General features: G+C 44.1%; 1 protein-coding gene across 1 annotated transcript; it reads left to right on the top strand.

The window, feature by feature from the left end:
- Positions 1 to 1,707: 1,707 nt before the first annotated feature.
- Positions 1,708 to 23,498, top strand: cndp1 (carnosine dipeptidase 1). The gene is made up of 12 exons (XM_028470789.1): positions 1,708 to 1,738; positions 1,950 to 2,060; positions 6,950 to 7,093; positions 10,218 to 10,380; positions 13,410 to 13,498; positions 16,108 to 16,305; positions 16,375 to 16,459; positions 17,209 to 17,369; positions 20,032 to 20,196; positions 20,279 to 20,420; positions 22,764 to 22,911; positions 23,367 to 23,498. Exons 1-12 carry the CDS (start codon positions 1,709 to 1,711, stop codon positions 23,443 to 23,445), a joined length of 1,515 nt encoding a protein of 504 aa, XP_028326590.1. The 5' UTR covers position 1,708; the 3' UTR covers positions 23,446 to 23,498.
- Positions 23,499 to 24,166: the final 668 nt, after the last annotated feature.

Raw genomic sequence — 24,166 nt, 5'->3', positions numbered from 1 at the left:
AAAATATATTGATTTATTTTATTGCTTAGTTGTGACCATCACCAGCCCTCCCTAAGGAAGGGTAAGAAATATTTTATTATAGGGAGGATATAAAAAGGGAGAGCAGTGTTACACCTAGGTGGAGGGGGGTGGAGAGGGGAAAGGGTGCAGGGAGGAGAGACTCAAGCTAGGAAATAGAAAGGGTGGGGAAGAATAGATTATTTTACAGTGAGGGTGAGATGTGAAGTTGTAGAACATATTGTGCTTATTATGTTGTGTAATCAAGCCAGTATAGTGACAAGTGTGAAGCTTAGCTATAAAGTTGGTGGCTGTGGACAGGGGGAATGAGTGAGTGGTAGTACCTAAAGCAGGTATTTGGGATTAACGTGTCTAAAGTTAAGCCCAGTATGAGTTTTATCCCACATCCCCAGTGCATCGTAGACCAGTATATGTACAAAAACCGCTACCGCAAACCCAGGAACTGCCCCGGGCCCGCAGATGCAGCCAGGCCAGCAGAAAGAGCGGGGGCCAGGGAGCCCCAGGCCACCCCACTGGCCGAGCAGCCCCCCAGACGCCCCCAAGATCCCAGACCAAGAGGCAGCCACCGCCGCCCACACACACATCCGAGGAAGCACCAAGCAGCCGAGCACCCACCGCATCCCACCACCGACCCTAACCCCCAACCCCAAGGCCCCTCGCCAGCATCTCGCCCCCCCCACCCACACCCAAGCACCCTAGCCCCCAAGGAGAGGTCCCAGAGAGCCCCCCCGCCCGAGGCCCCAGCAGAGGAGCCAAGGCCCACGCCCAGCAGATGGCCAGAGCCACGCCGAACGGGCAGCCGGCGGGCCCAGAGCCAGCAGGGACTGGACTCCAGGCCAGAAGGACCCGGAACTCAAGCAGCACAGAGAGCAGCGCCTCCAGGGACAATGACCAAGCCCATAGTCTACGAAAGCACCAAGGGGATGCTACAAGTTGCCCCGCCGGCCCCCAGGCGCACCAACCGAGCACCCCAGAGCACGCCAGATCTCCTTTCCTTGATGCCGCCTGCGCGATGATCCCTAGACAGCCCTGTTGCCAGGCAACACACAAACATTTTCTAACTGAACCTTATTAGAATGCCTGACCAGCAGAGTGATAACGTCTGTAAAAATTCCCAGTGCTGTTGTTACATTACAGTACAACAGTACTCATGGAATGTTTCTTGTCCAATCAAATTACTTGGTCAGAACTAAGTGTTGTATAATCCACTTTAATGTGATTGCGTCCACACGGTCTCCTCTTGAGCCCTACTGGGATACTCCAAAAAAAACAGGACATTTAGGCCAAGAATCATTTATCCAATGAACATGAGGAGGTGATGGGATCGCTCCGTCCTAAGCTGAGTGTCACACAGGAATGCCGATGGTCAAATTCAGCCCAGCGGGACACTGGCCTAACATGTCAGAAGAAAAACCCTTGTGATGTGTCTTGGAGAGTCAGAAACACAAACAAAAGGAACGTCACATGCTGCTGTGCTCCTGCAGAGCCCGGTGCTGAATTCTTGGAGTTAGATCAATAGACCAAAGTGTAAGTCTTCAGCCTGTCAGCATAAAAAATACAAAAAATAATTTGTCAGCTGTCCTGGTATTTTGTGAGTAAATGTTTGACTGTGTGACCCGTGGGGCCCAGTTCAAGGGGAACGGTGTATAAAGGTCCAGCAAACATTGTAGGGCCACAGTCTGTCTGCTCCATGGGACTGTTGCACATCCCTGGTAAAAAGGTAGGAAAAAGTTCTAACTCCTATTAATAATAATGCTAATAACATGTTTCTTAAGGGCATCACAAAAAATAACTAATCTTGAATATGAATGAAATAAGATATTTAATACTTGTGTCTTTTATAATCTTCTGGTTTGTGGTTATCTTTGAGCCAGGCTGGTTTCTGTGCTCATCATAAATCAACTTAGCTGTATCTGTGATTTTTCTACCAGATGAATCCTCGAGCTGCGCCCTACATTCTGCTTGTGATCTCTGCGGTTCAAGGGTTCCGGTACAGTGAGCTGGAACAGCATGTCAACAGCAAGCAGGAGGAATATGTAGAGGTAATATCAGAAAACCAGTTTTTAAAATGAAAAACAAGAGAAAAGCAAGTCTAAATGCCAACATTTATTAAAGAAATATGACTCTTTAGAAAGTAGAATATGTGAATTACATAGGTTAGTATGAACATATCTTATTGTTATTACAGGAAATCAAAATATAAAATCACTGAAAAACTGTCCTCCATTTTGGACTACAGAATTCCTTTATCTCCAAATCTTTGTTTGATTGGAGACCTGACAATGCTTCAACCTCCAGCAAACCAATCACAATCAATCCTTGCGGCACTAGCCATAGCAAAAAAAACAATATTACTAAATTGGAAAGACAAAAAATCCTTAAACATAAACCAATGGCAAAATCTCCTCACAGAATTTATTTCCATGGAAAAGATGTCTGCTCTCAGAAAACAAAAAAAAATAACGTGCTTTGAGGAGCGTTGGACTCCTTTTTTAATTGCATTAAATCTAAATTTTTAAAAGCCTGATGATCTAGCCTGCAAGCGACTGCCAGCACCACTCTTTACTAACGCACTAGCCCAACTGTAGGCCGGGGCCGCCTTGGGCCTCTGGGGTGGTCTTGGTCAGGATGGCTGGGGTGGGTTGCCGGGGTGCCTTGTTGCCTCAGCACGGGTGTGCATTCCTTCTGGGTGTTCACGGGGTCCCGGGGCTGTTTGATTTGGCGCCGTTGCCCCTTGCATGCGCATCTGGTTGGTCTCTGGGGCTGGGGCCCTGCGTGCTCCCCTGCCGCTCCTTCCCCTTGCTCCCTGTCCCCCTGTCTCGTCCTCCCCCCCTCCTCCTCCTTTGCTCTTGCGCCCGCCATCCTGTGGGGTTGGGTTTGGGGGGCTCCCGTTGGCCGGGGGCGCTGGTGGGGGGGCTGTGGCTCCCGCCTGGGGGGCGGGCGGTGCCGTGCCGGGTGGGTTGGCTGGGGGGTGGTCTCGTTGGGGGGCCTGGGGTGGTGGGGTCCTTGGCTCCGGTCCGGGGGGATCCGGGGTGGGGGTAGCTTTGGGGGTGGCTGCTGCCCGGGGTCGGCGATTGCCTCCTGGGTTGCTGGGTGGCGGGGTGTGGCTGTGGGTTGCTCCGTCGGCCCTTGCGGGTCCTTGGCTTGGCTCCCTGGGGCGCACCTTTGCTACGGATGTCGCTTGCGCGACGAGCTAGGCGGGGCCCCCTCGGGGGCTTTTTGTACGACCGCAATGGCCGGGGTGTGGACGTTATGGCTAGGGGGTGGGGTGAGGGGTGCTATGGGGCCTCCCCGGGGGTCGTATTGGGCGGGTGTGCGGGGGCGCGGCGCGTGGTTCCTGGCCCGGTGGATCCGCGTTGGGTTTGGCTGGTCTGCTGGCTGGGTGCACCGGGCGCCGTGGGCGCGATTCCGGGGCGGGGGTGCCCCGGGGGCGGATCCTTGGGCTACGTGTCCGGGGAGGTGCTCTCCGGCCATCTGCCCGGGGACCGGCCGCGGCTCGTGGCGGCGCTGCGCAGCCTTGGGCGGGGCGGGGCTGGTGGCCTTGGGCCCGCTGTTGTTTGGGGTGTGCTGGCGTCGGGGGGGTGTCTCGTGCCGGTGCGTGGGTCGTCGGGGATTGCCTCCGTGGGGGGGGGGGGGGCTCTATTGGCGCCGTTGGTGTGGGGGGGCGGTTCCGGGCTGGGGGTGCTTCGGTACTCTGGCTTGCCGGTCTGTGGCTGGAGGGATGGCCCTGCTTGGCGGTGGATGGCGTCCTCTCTCGTCGGGGGGGCCGGGGCCGCCTCCCGGTGGAGAGTGTTGTATCGTGGCGCCGGGTGGGCCTGTGCTGGCCCTGGTGCGGGCATGGGCCTCCCCCCTGCTCGGCCGCTCCCCTTGGTGGCGGGGTGGCGTTGCTCCGGGCCGGCGGGCGGCGGGGGTCGCCCCCTGGGGCGCCGGGGGATGTTGTTGGTGCCTGGCTGTGCCCGGGGGTGGGGGGTGTCGCCGTGCTCCGCGGGGCCGGCGCGGTCTGGGGGGTGCCGTGGGGGGGGGTCTCCGGCTGTGCTGTTCCGGGGCCCGCAGTGCCACTTGCCCGTCTGCGCCATCTACCCTCTCGCGTGGCCCGCCACGCGGACGGGCCCGGCTCACACTGGACAGGCCTCCTACATGTTCACTTCACCCCACTCCCAGCTGGTCTGGCTCACTCACAAAATGCACCACACACCAATACCCAACCCTTGGGGGGCTGGATGGTGGGGCTGGGGGTGGAGGGGGCCGCCACCTGTGTTACTATGTAGTGGCGTGGGGGCGGCCCTCCCACCTCTAGTTGCCCTACTAATCCCTCCAATTTTAATCGCATCTCAACATGTCACCCCCCGGAGGGTGTATCATCCCTTACACCCTCCGGCCTATTACACCACATACACATAAATCCACAGAGGCTGGAGGGGGAGCACCGCTCCCCTCCATCCCCCTTCTTTTAATTACACCCCATACATTCACCAAACACACACATTCACACAGGGGATCGGGAAGTGCCTCTCCATTGGGGAATGGAGAGGCACCATAACAGGGTGGTGGGTTGGTACACATATTTGGGCCTCTCCGGTGGGGGCCTGGCCCCTCTGTTGGTGGCTGGGCCACTGCATAGAGCAAAAGCACATCAAGATGGTGCGGTCGGGCGTGGCGGTGGGTCTCGGGGGGGCTTTGCCGGGGTCTCTCCTTGCGGGGTCTTTCCGGGCTGTGTCGGCCGGGTGGGGCGCGGGGGTGCCTCTCCCCCTTGGGTGTGGCTTGGCGCTTGCTTTGTCTCCTGGTGGCCTTGGGGGCGGGCCCCGCGGTGTGCGGGCCCGGGGCGGCCTGCCTCGCCGGTTTGGGGGGTGGGTGTGCTGGGGGGGTGCTGGTGTCCTCGCCGGGGTTGGGGCGGAGTTGCTTGGCGCCTCGGGGTGATGCTGTTTACTGGGGGGCGGCGCTAGCTGTTCCGGTGGTGGAGGTTGCTGTCGGCCGCCTGGTGGGTCTATCCTGCCGTTTGCGGACTGGTGGGTGGGTCCGGGGCATCTTTGGCTGGGGGCTGCTGTCCCGCACTTGATGTGTGCCGTTGGGGTGCCTCCGTCCCCGCGGTGGGGATCGCCGGTTGCTCGCGGGCCGGCGGGGGGCGCTGCTCCGTGGCTGGCGCTGTCCGGGGGGCGGCGGGCCCTGGGCTGCTGGCCGTGGGCTGTCCGGGGCTGTGCGGTCCTGCTGGGCCGTGGCCGGGTCCCGGGCGGGGGTGGGGAGTGCGTCCCGGGGGGCTTGGCCCGGGGGCTTGCCCTTGGGGGTTCCTGGTCCCGGGGGGTGCTCCTGGGGCCCGGGGTGCTTGGCCTGCTGGCCGGGCCGGTCCTGGCGGGGGTCTTTCGGGGCGGGTGGCGCGTGCCGCGCCCTTGCGTACCTACTGGTACGGCCCCTGCTTGGGCAGTGCCCCGTGAGGTAGGGTGTCGGGGGCCGGAATAGGGGGCCACATCCCGGCGGGGCGGTCTGGCTTGGCCCTTGGAGGGGGCCCTGGCTTTAAAAAAAAAAAAAAAAGAACTGAAGCTCGTGGCGCGGGCGGCATCAGTGAAGGGTGATCTGGGGCGCCGTGGGGGGCTAGGTTGGGGTGCCTGGGGGCCGGCGGGGAGACTCCCAGCGGCCCCCTGGTGCCTTATGCGGCTTGGGGTGTGGTCGTCCTCCCTGGGCGGGCTGCTCCTGGTGCTGCATCCGTTCCGGGTCCTTCTGGCCTGGGGTCGGGCCCCTGCTGGCTCTGGGCTCGCCGGCGGGTGCCCACTGGCTGCCTGTTCGGCGCGGTTCTGGTCGTCTGCTGGGTGTGGGCTTCGGCTCCTCCGCTGGGGCCTCGGGCAGGGAGTTCTCGGGGCCCTCCCCTCGGGGGGTTGGGCGCGGGGGTGGGGTGGGGGGGTGGGGGGGTCGATGGGGTGGGGGGTCTGGGGGTTGGGGGTGGGATCGGTGGCGTGGTGCGCTGGGTCCTTGGCTCCTTGGGGCTTTCTCGGGTGTGTATGGGGGGGCGATGGCTGCCTCTCGGCTTGGGATCTTGGGGGCGTTCGGGGGACTGCTTGGCCGTGGGGTGGTCGCCGGGGGCCCTTAGGCTGCCTGCTCTTGCTGCTGGCCTGACTGCTTCTTCGGGCCCGGGGGCGGCTCTTGGGTTTTGCAGTGGCGGTACTTGGAAATACATTTGTCATGGATGCACTGGCCTTGGGCTGTGGGATAACACTCATACTGGGCTCAACCTTAGACACGTTGTTCCCAAATACCTGTTTTATGGAATTTCCACTCACCTCTTCCTCTGTTCACAGCCACCACCATTATTCCTAAACCACACACTGGTCACCAAACTGGCTTGACAACACAACAATAAACACAATATACACAACCACAATTTCACATCGCATCACTTAAAACTATTCCTCACCCATTCCATATCCTATCTTGTATCCCTCTTCCCTGCTAACTTCCCCACCCCCCTCCAACCCCTCACCTTGGTGTAACACTGCCCTCTCTTTTTTACATCCTCCCTTTAATAAAGTATTTCTTACCCTTCCCTAGGGAGGGCTGGTGATGGTCACAATTATGCAATGAAATAAATAAATTTATTTAATTGCAATAATAAAATATGCATTGCTGTCAAAAGATTGCACTTCTTGTAGTGTTAACCTTCGAAAGCATGTGCAGACAAGAAAAAAAAAAAAAAAAAAAAAAATATAAAATTGATTTAGTTATATTCTGGCAGATCAGCATAAAAGTGCTCACATATATATCTTACTGTTGATTCTATTTGAACAGAAATAATAATAATAATAATAATAATAATAATAATAATAATAATAATAATAATAATAATAATCATAATAATAATAATGGCTTATTCATATTCAACATCTGTTATTGGAATTGTTATTTTTTATGATGTACCGATGGTGAGAAATGTGTTGCCTTTCAGGCTCTGAGAGAATGGGTTGCCATTGAAAGTGATTCCAGCAACGTTCTAAAGAGACCAGACCTGCATCATATGATGGAGAAAGCAGCTCAGAAGCTGAGGCTGATGGGAGGGATGGTGGAGTTAGTCGACATTGGACAACAAGAAGTCAGTGACAAGCTCTTCACCTCACAGCCTGTTCATTTAATGCTTGTATTAGCACCACTCTGATTGTTAGATAAAGAACTCCTGGGATTCACAAAGGTTGTTTCATTAATTATATACATTAGGGATGCACCGAAATTAAAATTCTTTGCCAAAAACCAAAAATGTTTAAACCAAAGCAAGTAACTGAAATATTGAAAGAAGCACAAAATGCATTTCAAGTTGTTGATGCAGAGCAGCCTCTCTGTTTATCATGTAAGGTTTTTCTCTACCTTTTTCCCCATCTTTTAATTGAACAGCTCAGAGGACAGATGAAAAGAGTAATATTTCAATGTGGTTTATTCACAAGCAAAGTTCAGTAGACTAAGCCCATGTGCAGGTGGCCAGCAGAAGATCTATTCTCTGTGAATCTCTGTCTGCGTCTATCTATTCCTGTTCAAAATAAAAAAAACAAAAAAACAAGCACAGTTACGATGGCTCGGCCCCCTCCTTCATACCAAGCGTAGTCTGGTACAACCGTGTCTTAGCCATATAACACAGCAGTCTAGCTCTTCTCCTCTCAGTGACCTTGAGGTCATGAAAACGGTTCACAGTAATGTGAGTGTTCAAACCAAAGCAACAGAGTTTCAGGGCCTACCAGAGACAGACATGGAAAAATACAGAAAATATATTTGAGTCACAGTGAAGTTTGTTCCTCCCATTGAGATCATGAGCTGCAGCACTGAACAGTCTCTGACCATCAGCGCTCTGATCTCCTTCAGCTCTGTGTGTGTCTTCTTCTCCGTCTGCATCTTTTCTGGTGTTTGCTGCTTTATTCCTACATTCCAGTAATGATCTTTATAACACGGAGCAAGTACAGTTATGATGAAATTCAAATGACCTAAACAAATCTCTGTGAAACATGCGCTGACAGACTCTAAAGCTTAATTTATGCTTTAGTTTGGATTTTTTTAGGCTGTGGGGTAGCGATCAGAGGGCTACGTGTAGCTACGTCAACATGACAAATAGAAATCAGACGAGTGAACTTTTCATAGTCTTCACTATTTCCACATTTGGGACCTATAAAAAAACAAACTTGGCAAGATACTGTGCGCACCTCCGTGGCAGCTCTGACCCTGCCATGTGAACAAAATCATGAGAAACGGGGAACTCTGACCCCCCAAAATAATGGAACATTGCACATTTCACAACACATATCATATATGAAGGATATATTTGCAAAAACAAAGGAGGAAAAAATTATACTGACACCTCAGGGATTGAGTGACATCCACGCACCTACAAGTACAGTATTTGTAATTAAAATCACATGATCATTGCGCAAAACTGCTGATCAATTTTGGCCCATATAGTGCGTCTGTGTCCCCTCAACCTCCGTTACAACACAGAGATTTCCTAATGATCCTCCACATTGTTTTGTCTATGAGGCTGAGCTCCGTTGCGCTCTTTCCTCCACCTGTTGAACAGATGCTCTTTCAATGAAGATTGATACGCATTTTCTGCTCCGCTTCTATTTCTGACCATTTATTTTTTTACCTCAGTCACAGTCTGACGCTCTGAGGCAACGCAACGCGATCTGCCTTTGTAGCATTCTTAATGCACACTGTCATGAAATTACGCTCTCCTGCGTGTGTCCACCTCAACAATTAATACCTCACCTCGAATTGAGTCAAATTAGTTTCATTTGCTCTTTTTCCCCCTCGATCCACCTTGAAATAAGTATTAGTGAATATTCATTAAGGGAATTCACCTGACCTTTTATAGGCAGAGTAAGGTGTGTTCTTACGTAGGACAACCTGAGAGTAGGTTATCATTTATAAACGTAAACAGGTGTAGGACTTGCATATGCCCTCTGTTGTACATCTAAAAGTTTTTTTGCGTATGCACTTCCTGGTTTTTAGCGTACGCCAGCTTACATGATCTTACCTAAGCACAGTTTTATAAATGAGGCCCCAGGTCTATTGAAATACGTCCACAGACACGTTGGACCATATCTAGACAATCTGGTGCTGACAGTTGTGACTGCTTGCATCATCACAACATCCTGTTTTAGCCGGGTTATTTCGATAAAGAGTGTAGCTGACGCTGTCAGTCTGTTTAAGTTGCCATGACAGCATGAGAGGTTGATTTTATTACAGTTGTCATATTAGTTAATTTTGCACTCAATTATAGAATGTCTGCTTTGGTAGTCATTTTAATGTCAATGTATTACTTTATTTATTTTGTTTGTAATATTTGTCCTGTTAATAAAGTTTATTGAGATTGACGTAATTGTGTGACGGGAGTTTACCAGAAAGGACTCAGAGTTTACGCGAATTTCAGCACGGAAAATATACACTCGCTGTCCTATTTTTGCTCATTTTTTTCTGTTGGTCATCAGGCGAACACGGTAAATATTGTTTATTTAATGCTTATGAGTGGTTTAAATCATATGTGTGACATTTTATATGGTAATTTGTGTCAAACTGTAAATCGTCTTTGTTATTTCAGTTTTCACGGTGCTCCACCTGTCAATTCTTCTGTGAAGATTAAACCTTTGAGTGGACATCACTTTTTGAATGACCGACAGTTATAAAGAGAGTATTTCAGCAGAAAACCAAAAATATGTAGTATAGTGGATGGCAACGCTGAATGAAACAGTCTGACTGCTAATTAGTGTAGTTCCTTGCTGGTGACAGAGCTGACATTCTAACTCATTACAGACATCATGTGTTTCAGCTAAAAGGTCAAAGTGCATGTGTGCTTCTTGCAAACAATTGGGAGCAACATGCCGTCCACACTCGGATCATTGAATTTTCCTATCAAAAGAAAAACAATGACTAATGGAGCAGTGACACAAAGTTTGTGACTTTTTGTGTCTCTGTGTGTATTTCATGCTACATTTGCCCTGCTGTGACAATAATTCTCTTTTGGTTGCTTGGCTGTTTACCATAACAATCATCATCATATTAAAGATAAGTAGGCAAAGATTAAATGTCTCCTACCTGTAGTTAGCAACATAATTGTGAACCACTGGGCCTCACAAAGCCTGAATTGACGTTAAATTCCCCTGAATAAAAGACAAATACAGTAGAATGCAGCAGTGAAGCAGTTTGTCCTGATGTTAACCCTTTCATTGTATCTACAGCTCCCTGATGGTCAGACATTGGCTTTGCCCAAAGTTGTGACGGCTCAGTTTGGCAGCGACCCTAACAAGCGTACGGTTTGTATCTACGGACATGTGGATGTCCAGCCGGCTAAGATGGATGACGGCTGGGCTACGGATCCTTACAACCTGACAGACATCAATGGTAATGACCTGATTTATTCCAATTTAACCCTAGAACACGATCGCTAAAATTTAAAACACCATCACTATCGCTAAGTGATTTTTACCCCATATATTATACCCAATTAAAAGTCATTATAATCAAAATATATCAAAATATGACAATACTTGACAGAATAGAGTTGTGTTCTTTTATTTTCAACTATGGCTAACAAAATGAAAAAAAAAAACTACCATGGGTGAACTCTAAAAATATGAACCAAAATTACTGAAAAATTAGGAATGTAAGAAGAAAAAAATCTACGAAAAGAAAATTATAAAACTGGAAACTTGGTGTTTGGTCCACCCATTTCTGGGGCATTTGAGGTTTCCCTGTTGAAAGCATTGTCTCCTTTACACATGAACCACTGCAGGAGGTGATTGGGTAAAAATAATCACCTGACTAAAATGTTTTTATCACCATATGAATTTTCTTGGATATCCCAACTTTGTAATATTTATTTACTGGAGTAAATATAGATAACATAGACATTTCAGAACCACTTTTACTTACTTTTATTTTTAAGACGCAGTCAGTACATATTCAGGGTAGTAATAATGGGAAACGTCTCGGGGCGCGCTCCCCCGCTGTCTGCCCGGGGACTGGCCGCGATTCAGCGAGGCACCGCGCGGGCCTCCTATATGGACACTTCACGTCACTCACTCACAGCTGGTCTGACTCACCCACTTGTTGCACCACACTCACATACCCGACCCTTGGGGGGCTGGTTAGTGGGGCTGGGTGCTCGCTGCTTGGGGCTTCCTCGGATGTGTGTGTGGGGGGGGCGGTGGCTGCCTCTCGGCCTGGGATCTTGGGGGTGTCTGGGGGGCTGCTCGGCCGTGAGGGGGTGGCCTGGGGCTCCCTGGCCCCCGCTCTTTCTGCTGGCCTGACTGCATCTGCCGGCCTGGGGCAGTTCCTGGGTTTGCGGTAGTGGTTTTTGCACATATACTGGTCTACGATGCACTGGCACGCCTTGGGATGTGGGATAGAACTCATACTGGGCTTAACTTTAGACACGTTAATCCCAAATACCTGTGAAAGGTACTACCACTCACTCATTCACCCTGTCCACAGCCACCAACTTTATAGCTAAGCTTCACACTTGTCACTATACTGGCTTGATTACACAACATAATAAGCACAATATGTTCTACAACTTCACATCTCACCCTCACTGTAAAATAATCTATTCTTCCCCACCCTTTATATTTCCTACCTTGAGTCTCTCCTCCCTGCTCCCTTTCCCCTCCCCCTCCACTTAGGTGTAACACTGCTCTCCCTTTTTATATCCTCCCTATAATAAAAGATTTCTATAGAGAAACCTATGCTAGCCTAACTGCCCTAGATGGCATTACTCTGACACGAAGCACAACTGTTAGAAACCTTGGGGTTCTATTTGATCAGGACTTATCCTTCAACTCTCACATAAAACAAACTTCAAGAACTGCCTTCTTTCATCTCCGTAACATTGCTAAAATCAGATCTATCCTGTCTCAGGGCGACGCCGAAAAACTAGTCCATGTTTTGTTACCTCTAGACTGGATTATTGTAATTTTCTTTTAGCAGGCTGCCCGAGCAAGTCGCTTAAGACACTTCAGCTGGTTCAAAATGCTGCAGCACGTGTACTGACTAAAACTAGGAGAAGAGATCACATTACTCCTGTATTAGCCTCTCTGCATTGGCTTCCCATAAAATATAGAATAGAATTCAAGATTCTTCTTCTCACTTATAAAGCCCTAAATGGACAGGCACCAGTCTATCTCAAGGAGCTTGTCGTACCATACAATCCCCCCAGAACACTACGCTCTCAAAATGCTGGACTACTCGTTGTTCCATTTGTCTCTAAAAGTAGTATAGGAGGAAGAGCTTTCAGTTATCAGGCCCCACTTCTCTGGAACCATCTACCAACCACGGTTCGGGGGGCAGACACCCTCTCTACCTTTAAGGTTAGGCTCAAAACATTCCTCTTTGGTAAAGCTTTTAGTTAGGAACCAGCTCATAGCTCATAATTAAGATGCAATAGGCATAGACTGCCGGGGGGGGGGTGGGGGTGGGGGGGTCTGGCATGCTCGGTTGGAGAGAGGTTGGAGAGGGCGTTAAGAGAGAGGTCATTTAAGTTAGAGAGGGACCGGAGAGGGTCCCATTCCTCTCTCAAACACTCCCTCTATGTCTGCTTCTTCCCTTGTGTGTTTGCTCCTGTACTCCTTCTGGCTTTTGTCTTGCAGGTCCATGGGATCCTTAGTGTGGAGTTACAGAGTCTCAACAACTCTGTCTCCACCCTTTCCTCTGCACACACCCAACACAGCATAACGTGGATGGCTGTTCATCATAGGAATGGGATCCACACAAGGTTCCTGCTGCTTAACAGAAGGTTTTCCTTGCCGCCATGATGAATTCATGTTGGGTGTGGGATACATATGTATGTGTATATACGTATATATGCATATGTGTGTATCCATAAAATGAAGAGTCCGTCCTTAAGACTACTCTACTGTAAAGTGCCTTGAGATACCATTGGTTATGATTTGGCGCTATACAAATAAAGATTGATTGATTGATTGATTTCTTACCCTTCCTTAGGGAGGGCTGGTGATGGTCACAATTAAGCAATAAAATAAATCAATTTATTTTATTGCAATAACAAAACATGCATTGCTGTCTCATAATGACTGCACTTCTTGTAGTGTTGACCTTTGACAGCATGTGCAGACAAGGTAAAAAAAGTGAGATTTGAAGGAGGGGAACATCCACACTTTCTAAAACATCAGAGAAAAAAATTAAGCTTTTCCGGAACCCAAGACACTCCAACACAACTTCATGAAAATAACGTAAATACATTTGCTCAGGTGAAAATGTCCTACTGATATTGTTCTAGGGTTAAAAAAGCTCCTTGGGTCCTAAAAAAGCCTTATGTAGTTTGGCAAACACGCACATGTGTACGTTAATGAAACAAATGGCATTATGACATTTAGCAAGATCTCTGTCTATTTGCATTTGTGGTGTGATTGTAGGTAATCTGTATGGAAGAGGAGCATCAGACAACAAAGCCCCAGTTTTGGCTTGGATCCACGCTGTGGAAGCCTACCAAGCCCTCCATATGGTCAGAAAATTTGATTTCTCTTTAATCCCTGAATTATGGGACATTTCCACATGTTTAGAACATTTCAGTTTTCAGTTTTGTCAGCCCTCCTGCACAAAGAACATCTATGTTTGTAATGTTTGTTAAAGTGATGAACTCCATCCACGGCTGCTGTTCACACATTGTAGCTACCTGATATTTGTGACTTGTTCTCCAACTTTTTGGCCTAAACTACAAAACTCTGAGATCAGAAAACTACAAAACGTTTAGTCTCAAATAGAGACTAAAAGTTAGATTTCCGTGGATTCAATTTGAACTAAAACCAGTGTTTAATTTGTAAATAATCAGGTCCCGGAACACAGGCCGCATGTTGTTCTGGCAGTAAGAGAGAGAGAAACATTTATTTAAAGTGCCTTTTGCTCACTAAATACGCCTATAAAATCCTGTGAACACAAACAACTAATTAATCTAAATAATTAATAAAAGAATGATGAATCAGCCATAAAGAAGCACAGACAATTGCCCGTTACTGAGCTCGTCCGTCTCTCATTCTGAGTAACAACTGTCAAAATTGCCATGTTTCAGCATCAAAATCACCGCTAATTTACCAACGTTTAACTTTTACACCCATAAGGCCAAAACTCTTCTAATGAATCAGCAGCACAGCAGAAAATTAAAATGAACGATGTGCTTACCTTTTATTTGGTAAAAAAGCCAAAAAAAAAAACAAAAACTTATTAATATTATTATTATTATAAATTTTTTTTTTACATATTTCACAGCCGAGGCCTGCCTTGTCTTTCATAAGCCAAGAGTAGCAACTCATCTTAGCTTTGAATTGAGCCTTTGTCCAAACTTCCCTGGTTTCATTGTCCCTGTCGTCTCCTTCTGTTCTCTCTGTCCCTGAGTCCTCCTCATGTCCACTGGATGATAGTGTTGTAGTAGTCGAGACCGGTCTTGGTTTCGAGACCAAATTTTAAAGGTCTCGGTCTCGTCCCTGGTAAAGATAGTAGCTCTAATAACTGGTAAAATGATAAATTGATAATATTACAGCCTGTGCAGCAGTCTGGGGACACATATACTCCGCCTCTGGGTCCTGGTGCCGGCCGTCCGGTGGAGCCTGTTCTGTTTACCGAGCCATACCTGTCAAGTATCCCGTTTTGGCTGGGAAACTCCCGCATTTTGCCCCTCTTTCCCGCCATCTTCCCGTAGTAGTATTTTCATGTAAATATCCTGTATTTTAATGTAATAAATAAAAGATGCCTTACTAAACTGAACGCCGTCACTAGCCTCGCGAGAACTTCCACCTGAAATGGCCTGAGTGACAGTTCTCGCGAGATTAGTGCTGACAGCAGCAACAAACCCGGAAACAACTCAGAAGAGATATAATGAATGAAGACGTTCCGGCGAAAAAAACAAAGAACTGGTGTAAATATGTTGTAAAATGTAACATAGAGTTTATCTTCTTAAAGAGCAGCAGGATGGGACACAGTTACACGTTCTGTTAGATTAATAACTGAGATTTTAACGTCTACCACAGCGGAAGTCATCATGAAAAATCAGCCAATCACAAGCGCCACAAATATACACTGCTTTATAAAGTGTTAAAGAATGTAAAGTCTGTAATAAATGTGTCTATAATAAATCATTAGTGAATACTAGAGAACCACATGAGTGAGCGTGAGAAATTATAATAAAATGTATAATGAAAATAAAATGTTAATGTCTAACTTAAAGACAAACAATGTAAAATTAATAATAAATATGCAGTGTTGATTTGTATATAAACTGTAAGTATATTAAATAAACATGTGTTCATATACACATTTATGTTTTTATTTAGGCTGTTTTATAATTTAGGAATTAGGGCTGGGCGATATATCGAGATTCAAGATGTATCGAGTTTTCTATTTTGATGATATAGAAAACTATATTATTTCATATATATATATATATATATATATATATATATGAGCTTCCCTGTATCAGCAAAGAAAGCTAAAGTTAGACTGTTTTTGATATACTGCTGTCAACGGAGGAAAGATAAGTCTGGGAACAGACAACCCAACAGCCGAGCTCCAGAGATAACTGGCTGGGATTGTAAACCCCATATGTTTAAAGCCATCTGTTGAAGGCCAATACTTAGCTTTAAGTGAAGAGGTATATTGCATAGAATGAATATCATATTGGCACAGTCAATACACCTCAGTCGCGTAGACATCCTGTTTTAAGGTGTCTTCCTTATTCAGCTGAAGGCATGCATGGATATGTAGATGGATGATGCCCACTGATCATTTCTCAGTCTCATTTCTCCTTTCCTGTATGTGTACCTCATAATTCGTTCCAAGTAATGTTTCTGTTTTTTTTAGGAATAACGTGGTGACGTCCATAGAACTGATGACAATGAACTCAGCACTAAAACGTTGCATAGAAATGTTATTTTACTGTATATGATTAAAAAAGTGGAATTAGCATCAAGCCTGAGCCTGCAGGCGATTAATCTAAAATCACAAAAAGATGGTAGACCTTTATTGTTATTGTGACTGTAGAGTCCTCATGAACTAATCCAGTCCAGTCATTGTTACCAGTTCATCTCAGGATTACAAAGTCTTACTGTCACTGTTTTTCAGGAGTTGCCAGTGAACGTAAAGTTCATCATTGAGGGCATGGAAGAGACAGGCTCCAACGGCCTTGAGGACATGATCGTGGCTCAGAGAGACATCTTCTTCTCAGATGTTGATTACATCATCATTTCAGACTGTGGCTGGCTCAGCAGAAGGCCTGCCCTCACCTACGGAACCAGAGGCAACTGCTACTTCTTTGCTGAGGTTGTGTTGTTTGTTGTCTGTTCGCCCTCACAGTGGGATACTAAAGGCTTCTGTTCTTTATGTTTGTAGATTGAAGGACCTAAACAGGATTTACACTCTGGTGTTTATGGAGGCACAGTCATTGAACCAATGACGGACCTCATTGGCATTCTCGGTGAGTCTTTTGCGAGTGTAGAAAACATCGCACACACTTAAGAGTATAGAGAGAAATTATGGACTCATCAGCCACATGGGTACATTTTAGGACATCCTCAGGTCTCAGAGTGAGATATCAGGAAAACCTCTGTCATTCATCAAACCAAACGTCAAATGAAATGTCCTCAGGCTTCAAAATAAAAGTCATCAGACTAAACAGCCTCAAATAAAACCTCAAGTGGTAAAACATGACTTCACTTTGGATACGAAAGTAAGTTGAAAGCTGTATTTTTTAATTTATTTTCAAAGGTTATGATATATCAACGTTTAATGTAACTGTGTTTTTATTAATCAAACAATATGTTGATATATCTTAAATTTTAAAACATAAAAGAAAAGAATGGCTTTTCAACCTACTTCTTCAAAATAAAATACCATGTTGTCTTTTGCGACCTGAGGCCATCGAGTCTGTTGACGTTTATTTTGAAGCCTGAGGACGTTTCATTTAATGGCGTTTGGTTTGACAAGTGAGGCTGTTTCATTTAACGGAGATTTTGCTGAGTCATGAGTCTGTTTGGTCTGATAAATGACAGAGGTTTTGCTGATACCTCACTCTGACCTGAGGATGTCCTAAAATGTATACGTACATCCATCTATTGAGCACACATCTTTACATACAGTTTATTATTTATTCAGCCTCAGTGACTTTGAAATAAATTAATTTCTTGCCGTAATGGTAGTAATTCATTGTTCTGGTTCCACCAACAGACACACTTATCGACCCAAATGGAAAGATCTTGATTCCTGGGATCAGAGAAGCAGTGGCTCCTCTCTCTGATGAGGAGTGGAAAATGTACCAGGATATCCAGTTTGACTTAGAAAACTACAAAAACAAGATTGGTGTGGACCAACTCATGTACAACAGCAAGGTAAGGCGTAAAATAATAATAAGTCAGTTTCCCAACCAAAAGAAGATATACATTATTCTGATATATTTCCAAAAAAACCACGGCTCTACAACTCCATCACTTTCGCTGCTAATTTACTAGTGTCTTAATTTTTGCAGCAGCAGTTAGCAGGTAACTCTAGGAAAGGCGTGCCCACACTTTTATAGAGCTACTTTTTCACTAGATAAAACACCAGAATTACACCAGAACTGACTTAGAATTGATTCCCCCTGGCTCAGTGCTTACAGTGCAGATGAGGGCAGACCGTAAAACCAGGACGCCATCAACGCCAAATGCCTTGATCTACTGGTTCAGCCTCGCTTTAGCATCAAATCCATTTTCGGGATAATGGATAACTAAAAAGGATTGATACACAACCATTGCCTTATTGACTCAGCTTGAGTAAGATTGGATATTACAGAGAATCAATGATGCTGCCACAATCACATTTAATAAATTAACACCCTTTACCTTTCTAACTGGGATTTGTGAACTAGTGAACCAATCAGTGGTCATTTATGACAACAAATTTAGATTTAGTCACTAAAAATGCAGCATAGTTTTAGTCTAAATATAGGACTACTCTGGTTTTAGTATAGATTTAGCTGATGACTGATTTTAGTTAACTAAATCTGTTACAGATATAGTCGACTAAGAGTTTATGCCATTGTTTTGTAAAAGATTAATTGAACATGTATGAACCTGATATGGGATGGAAATTAGGTTTCTAGATCCACACAGTTGTTATTTGAACATCGTTGATTTCATCAACCCTTTTTTTTTCTTTCCTTTTTTTTTTTATTTGGAGGTTGATTTATATCTTAATTATTAAATCCAAAGGAAACTTTTCAATCAAAATAAAAAAATTAAAAAAATTAATCAAAAATAAATATTTTCATTTGTCTTAATTATTTATAAAAAAAATAATGATTGAAAACATACATTTTTAATTGAAGTAAACTTTATTTTTGATTTAAAAAGTTTTTTTTTGATTAAAGTGATTTTTTTGAGGGTATTGAAAATTTTTTTGTTTTTTTATTGAATAAAAAAGACACGAATCTACCTCCATAAATAAAACAATCATAAGTTATTGTCCATACAGTAAAACTAACATTGCTGCTCTTCCTGAAGGTTATGCATTGTTAACAAAAAAATAACAAAATACATTGTATAAAAGTAATATACAGCAAAAAGGGACAAAAAACTAAACTAAACAAAAAACAACAAAACACAATATGTTGAGTGAACGTCACAATTTGTTTATAGAATTTTTCATTTATAGGATGAACAACAACAACAAACATTAATTCACAAAAACCCTCCCTCCCTCCCACCCTCAGCAATACAAGATTATCAGCAAAGAAAGAAAAAAAAAGGAAAATAAAATAAAATCACATGTAAAAATAATAAAATAAAATCACATAAAAAGTGATCATAGATAAGAAGGAATGTACAGAAAATAAATAATTAAAATAGAATAAAAATGCATGAAGAAAAAATAGGAAAGAAAAAAAATTAAAACAAACAACTTAACGAGAGGTAAAATAGCAAATCACAGGCCTTCTTGTTACGATGATGGTGGTGGCACCAGTCCTTGTCTAGTCGCAGACAATTGTACATTTATGTCATCCATAAAGTGTAAAGAAGTCCACATCTCGTAAAATTCCTCAGCTCTGCCTCTGACTATATAAGTCCTTTTTTCTAATGCGAGATTACAAGACATTTCCTTAATCCACTGATTGCAATTAGGTCCCTCAATATCTTTCCATTTTAGAGCAATCACACGTTTAGCTTGCAACAGACAGAAATGGATGAGTTTGCATTTCTTTACATGTGCAGAGAAGCCTTCAGAGTAAATATGGAGTTAACATAAGTTTGCTTCCATTGGAATAACACTATTTGTCAATTTAGAAATCAGTTTAACGACCTCACTCCAAAACATCTGGAGCAATGTAGCATCACTTAAAAAAAAATTAAATAAAAACTATTTCAGAATATTTAAGAAAGGCTGTATAGACAGGCAGAATGTTTAGAGCAATTCTGAAATATTTAAATATCATTAAATTGTATATTTGGGAAAAGAAAAACGGTTTTAACAAAGGCTGGTGGGGGCTTAAAGTGCAATACTTTGACTTGCCTGCAGATGTCGCTTCAAGTTTATTTTTCAGTAATGGTTGTTCCACACAGTTTATTTACCATGTTGCCTTTTTTTTAAAAAAAATCAAATATAAAGTTTGATCTGTTTTTCTTTTAGGTTCAGAGATTTATTTATTTATGTTTTACAGTTTTTTAAGGTTGCAGACATAAATTGTCTAGAGACCACATGACACATATAATTTCTTCAAAACCCAAAAATACTTACTTGTGATTGGATCACTTCCCTGATTGTCCAGCCTCCAAAAAGTAATCTGGATGAAAAGCTTCAAACTTAGTTCTGATTGGGTTTTGTCCACTGTGAACATTATAGTTTTTTTTTTTTTTTTTTTATCGTTATAAACTGTCATTACATTTTGATACAATTTTCATTTACATGCATTTATTTTTTATTCAGTCTTCTCATTTTGGTCACATGAAAAAAATACTTCTAAGAAATGAACTCTGGAACCAAATAAAAATGTTTAACATTGAATTGATTTTTTTTCAGGTGGATTTGTTAGCTCATATGTGGCGCTACCCTACAGTTAGCATCCACGGTATTCAAGGGGCTTTCTCCGATCATGGGACAAAAACTGTTATCCCAGCTAAGGTCGTTGCGAAATTCTCAATTAGACAAGTCCCCAACATGGACCCTGCAGTGGTGAAGAAACAGGTAAATGTTAAAAATAGAACTTTTCTGTCTTTGTCAGGATGGTTTTCAGGAGCAGCTCAGCTTGTTGTTTTGTGCTTTATAGGTGACTGACTACCTTCACTTAGTGTTCTCAAAGAGGAAGAGTCCTAACAAGCTGAAAGTCACCATGGTGATCGGGGCCAAGCCTTGGCTCGCTGACACTCAGGATCCTGTCTTTGAAGCTGGCAAGGCTGCTATTAAAAGAGGTAGCAACATACACGTCATAGAAACACAAGCAGAATTGGTCACAAGGATACCCATAATGCCTTTAGCTAATTGCTGTGTTTCTATATAGTGTTTGATGGAGTGAGGTTAAGTGTTTTGCTTGGGTTGGACTCATCTTTATATGTTAGCCATGTTACTTTGACACAGGGCCAGCCTTCCTGCCAGGCAACACAGGGCGCCAACTGCTGGAGGGGCACCAAATTGCACCCCACTCCCCCCCAAAAAATTAAAATAATAATTTAAAAAGATCCACTCTTGCCTACGGCATCGAACGACCTAAAGTCAGCCCTGCTTTGACAAAAAAACACTTATTTATGTACAAAAAATTATGAAAAAACAACTCAGTCCTGTACTATGTAGCTGGATTTCCTCTTATCACACTAAGTTGGAGGATTTATTCCGCGAGTGCTATACTATGATGCTGATTAACCTCTTACGGGGCTAAATCACCATGGTAACTTAGGCTAATTGGCTAACTTGGTCGGGAGGAGTAGGTTTTGTTTTGGATAAGATCTGAGCGAGTACTAAAGCCCCACCTCCTGACCAATCAGTTCTCTTGGAAAACGACCAGCCCAAGAAAAAGGATCATTTTGTGAACAAGTCGCTGCGTGGATCTGATGTGACAACTGACAGGAGCGAGAAAATATTTAGGCATTAGTACAATCCTGTTGTTTACTGATGACATCCAATAGGAAACAAACAGATTTTTATCTGATGGACTGGCCTGCATTAGTCAGCTGATAAAACCTGTGTGCGTCAGGCGTTTTTCTGACAATACATTCATTAAAGGTGGGGTAGGTAATTTCCTCCAGATACACTTTTTGAGTTTTTGATTGAAACTGTCTTTATGTCATGACAGAAATTATGATATTATGTGCTCTGAAAAAGGAACAAAGAAAATCCATCATCTGTAGCAGCTGTAAACCTGTAAAAACTTTGACCAATGAAAAAAGACGGTCCGTTTTTTTTAACCAATCACATCTCCCTTTCTCCCTGCTTGTTCTCGACCCCTTGCCGGCACTAGCCCACACTCAAAGCCGTTACCGGTGACAGACTTTTTAGTCAAGTTTTTTATCATATATAATGACAAATTTTAATGTTTACTTAACGCTGAATGAGACGATGTAGTTTCTACACAATACAAGCGATGAGCTGAGGTCTTTTGGAGAACCGGCGCTCGTGCGTGTGAGTGAGGGGCGTGGCTTTAGAGGGAGCACAGAGGGGAGGGGGCGGGTTAAAGCAGAGCACTTAGAGGATCCTACTTTAAAAATCATGTTAGTTTTGGAAAATTACCTACCCTTTAATTAATTAATTAATTAATTCATGTATACTGTGGCGACGCAGAGAACCTCAGTCCTGAAAGATGATACAGGCTCTATAAAATACAAAGATTATCCACTTTTTGATGTAGGCTGAGCTGTATGAACGCAGCATCAGAGCCACAGACAAGGTCTGTGCCTTTATAAAGTGAAACTGATCAGAGTGTCGGTTTATTCTTCCATTAATTAAGATTGTTTATTCTCACAATTTTTACCATTAACTGTCGTCAGATCTCTGCCTGCATAAGTCTGCGCAGTTTTTCTGTGTTTGTGATTGGTCTGCAATCTCACCCCCAGTCACTGGAGCTTGCACGTAGTCAGGCTGAAATCCCCTGTGAATGTGTTGATAGCCTTCTTCATAGTACAGCTGCTCTCTGACGGAGAATGTTTGGTCAGGTGCAGCTAACGCAGAGATATCAGGATATACATATCCAGCTTCATAGTACAGGCCCCTTGTGCTCTTCCTTTATTTGTCTTGGTTCAGCTGCCCTTAGTTAGCATTAACTATGGACAGTTAGCTTTATGGATAGCATTTCCCAGGTTTGACCAACCTGCATGACTTCATAAAGGCATCAGAGCCACCGAACAGAATGTTGTACAATTTGAATATTTTAAACAAGCTCATGTTACACTATTGACTTTTCAGATCTTTATTGTTATTATTATATAAAAAGACAAACCAGTATCAAACATAGTTATTTTTGTGGCCATAGTACCAATATAATCTATCTGTTGATGGTCTAATAAATCAATAGTGTAGTATTGATGACAAAGATTTCATACATTGCACAGGTTTAAGTCTAAGGTCTCTGAGGGCCCATAAACATCCATTAACAGCCCCTTCTAAAGTGTTAAAGCTGTGTAATGAGTTTGTCCTTCTCCACCTTTATAGTCAAACCCTCGGGTGCTAATTCTAGTTCTAATATCGCTTACTTTGGAAACCTTATTTGGAGAATTTCCTTCAAATACTGATCAGTTCATGTCTGACTTTCTTCTCCTCCACAGTATTCAATGTTGATCCTGATCTGATCCGTGAAGGGGCGACCATTCCAATTGCCAGGACCTTCCAGGACGTGACGGGAAAAAGCATTATTATGATGCCCATTGGAGGCTTTGATGACGGGCTGCACTCCCAGAATGAGAAAATGAGCAGGTTCGACCTCCGTCTGCTGTGACTGCCTCTCTTCTGTTCAGGCTGTTAAATTTAGCATGAAACAATGAGTTACAGGTAAACCGTATCAAGTGGAGGTAAAGGTGTAGTAGTAATGTTAAGAAAGTGCATTAATCTTTACACTCAAATAGACTAGGATTGCTTTAAACTGCCTAAAAACACAAGGTGCTGAGAGACACTTAAAATAAATATAATGTGGTTTACCTTCAGGGACTTTTTAAATGTCTCACCAGCTGCTGCCGTCGCACTGTGAAGAAAGCCATTAGTGTGTTTCCATTCCTCAGGGTCCTCTAGGAAGTTCTATTAGCTACTCATCTGTTGCAGGGGCTTATATTGTGTGTAGATTAATGGTATTTTTTTAAAGATGACTTGCACATTAGTCGTTTTGGAGTGTGGTCATTTGATGACAACTATCTTTTCTTTTCGTCCTCATTTAGGTACAACTACATCGAGGGAACCAAGTATTTCATTGCCTACCTGCATGAAGTGTCCCTCATTAAAAAGACGAGTGTGTAATGTTTCATTGTAGCATCTATCTATCTATCTATCTATCTATCTATCTATCTATCTATCTATTAGAGATGTAACGATTCACTCAACTCCCGATACGATTCGATTCACGATACTGGGTTCACGATACGATTCTCTCACGATTTTTTCATTTACAAAATGGGACTGTAGACAAATACTGTATTATTTTTCTTGTATTTTTCATTGTCAAAAGAATTCCTTGATAAACTATTCAAAACAATGCAATTTAACTAAAAATAAATCTTGAATTAAATAAATAAAGGAATAATACAAATGAAAATGAAGCCTATTAATTTAAATTCTGGTTCTATAATAAACAATGCAAAACTGCATAATAGTTATTTTTCTTTTAAAAGTGCAACTGAAAATGCATTTTGTGCCTGAACAATTGGACTTTAAAAAAAAAAAAACCGTCATTGCACTGATTTATGTCATATTTGTTTGGACCAGCAGAGGGCGCTGGTAACCCAGTGGTTGGTTGGCATGCGGATATCTTGAAGTGAAAAAGAGAAGCTATGCTAGCAGACAGAGCTAATAGAAAAACGTGACTTTTACAGATATTCAAGTAATATTACAGATATTCTTTTGGTGCTAAATGGGTAATGAATCATTTATTAACATATTTAAGAGTAGAAGGCAGCCAGAAAGAAAGTATTAGCAGACTCCGCCCGTCGCCAACACTTCCGGATAGTGCCCTCTGCTGGTT

The sequence above is a fragment of the Gouania willdenowi genome, chromosome 16 (genome assembly GCF_900634775.1).
Source record: "Gouania willdenowi chromosome 16, fGouWil2.1, whole genome shotgun sequence".
In the NCBI taxonomy this organism is placed as follows: Eukaryota; Metazoa; Chordata; class Actinopteri; order Blenniiformes; family Gobiesocidae; genus Gouania; species Gouania willdenowi.
This window is presented reverse-complemented; position numbering and strand designations above follow the sequence as displayed.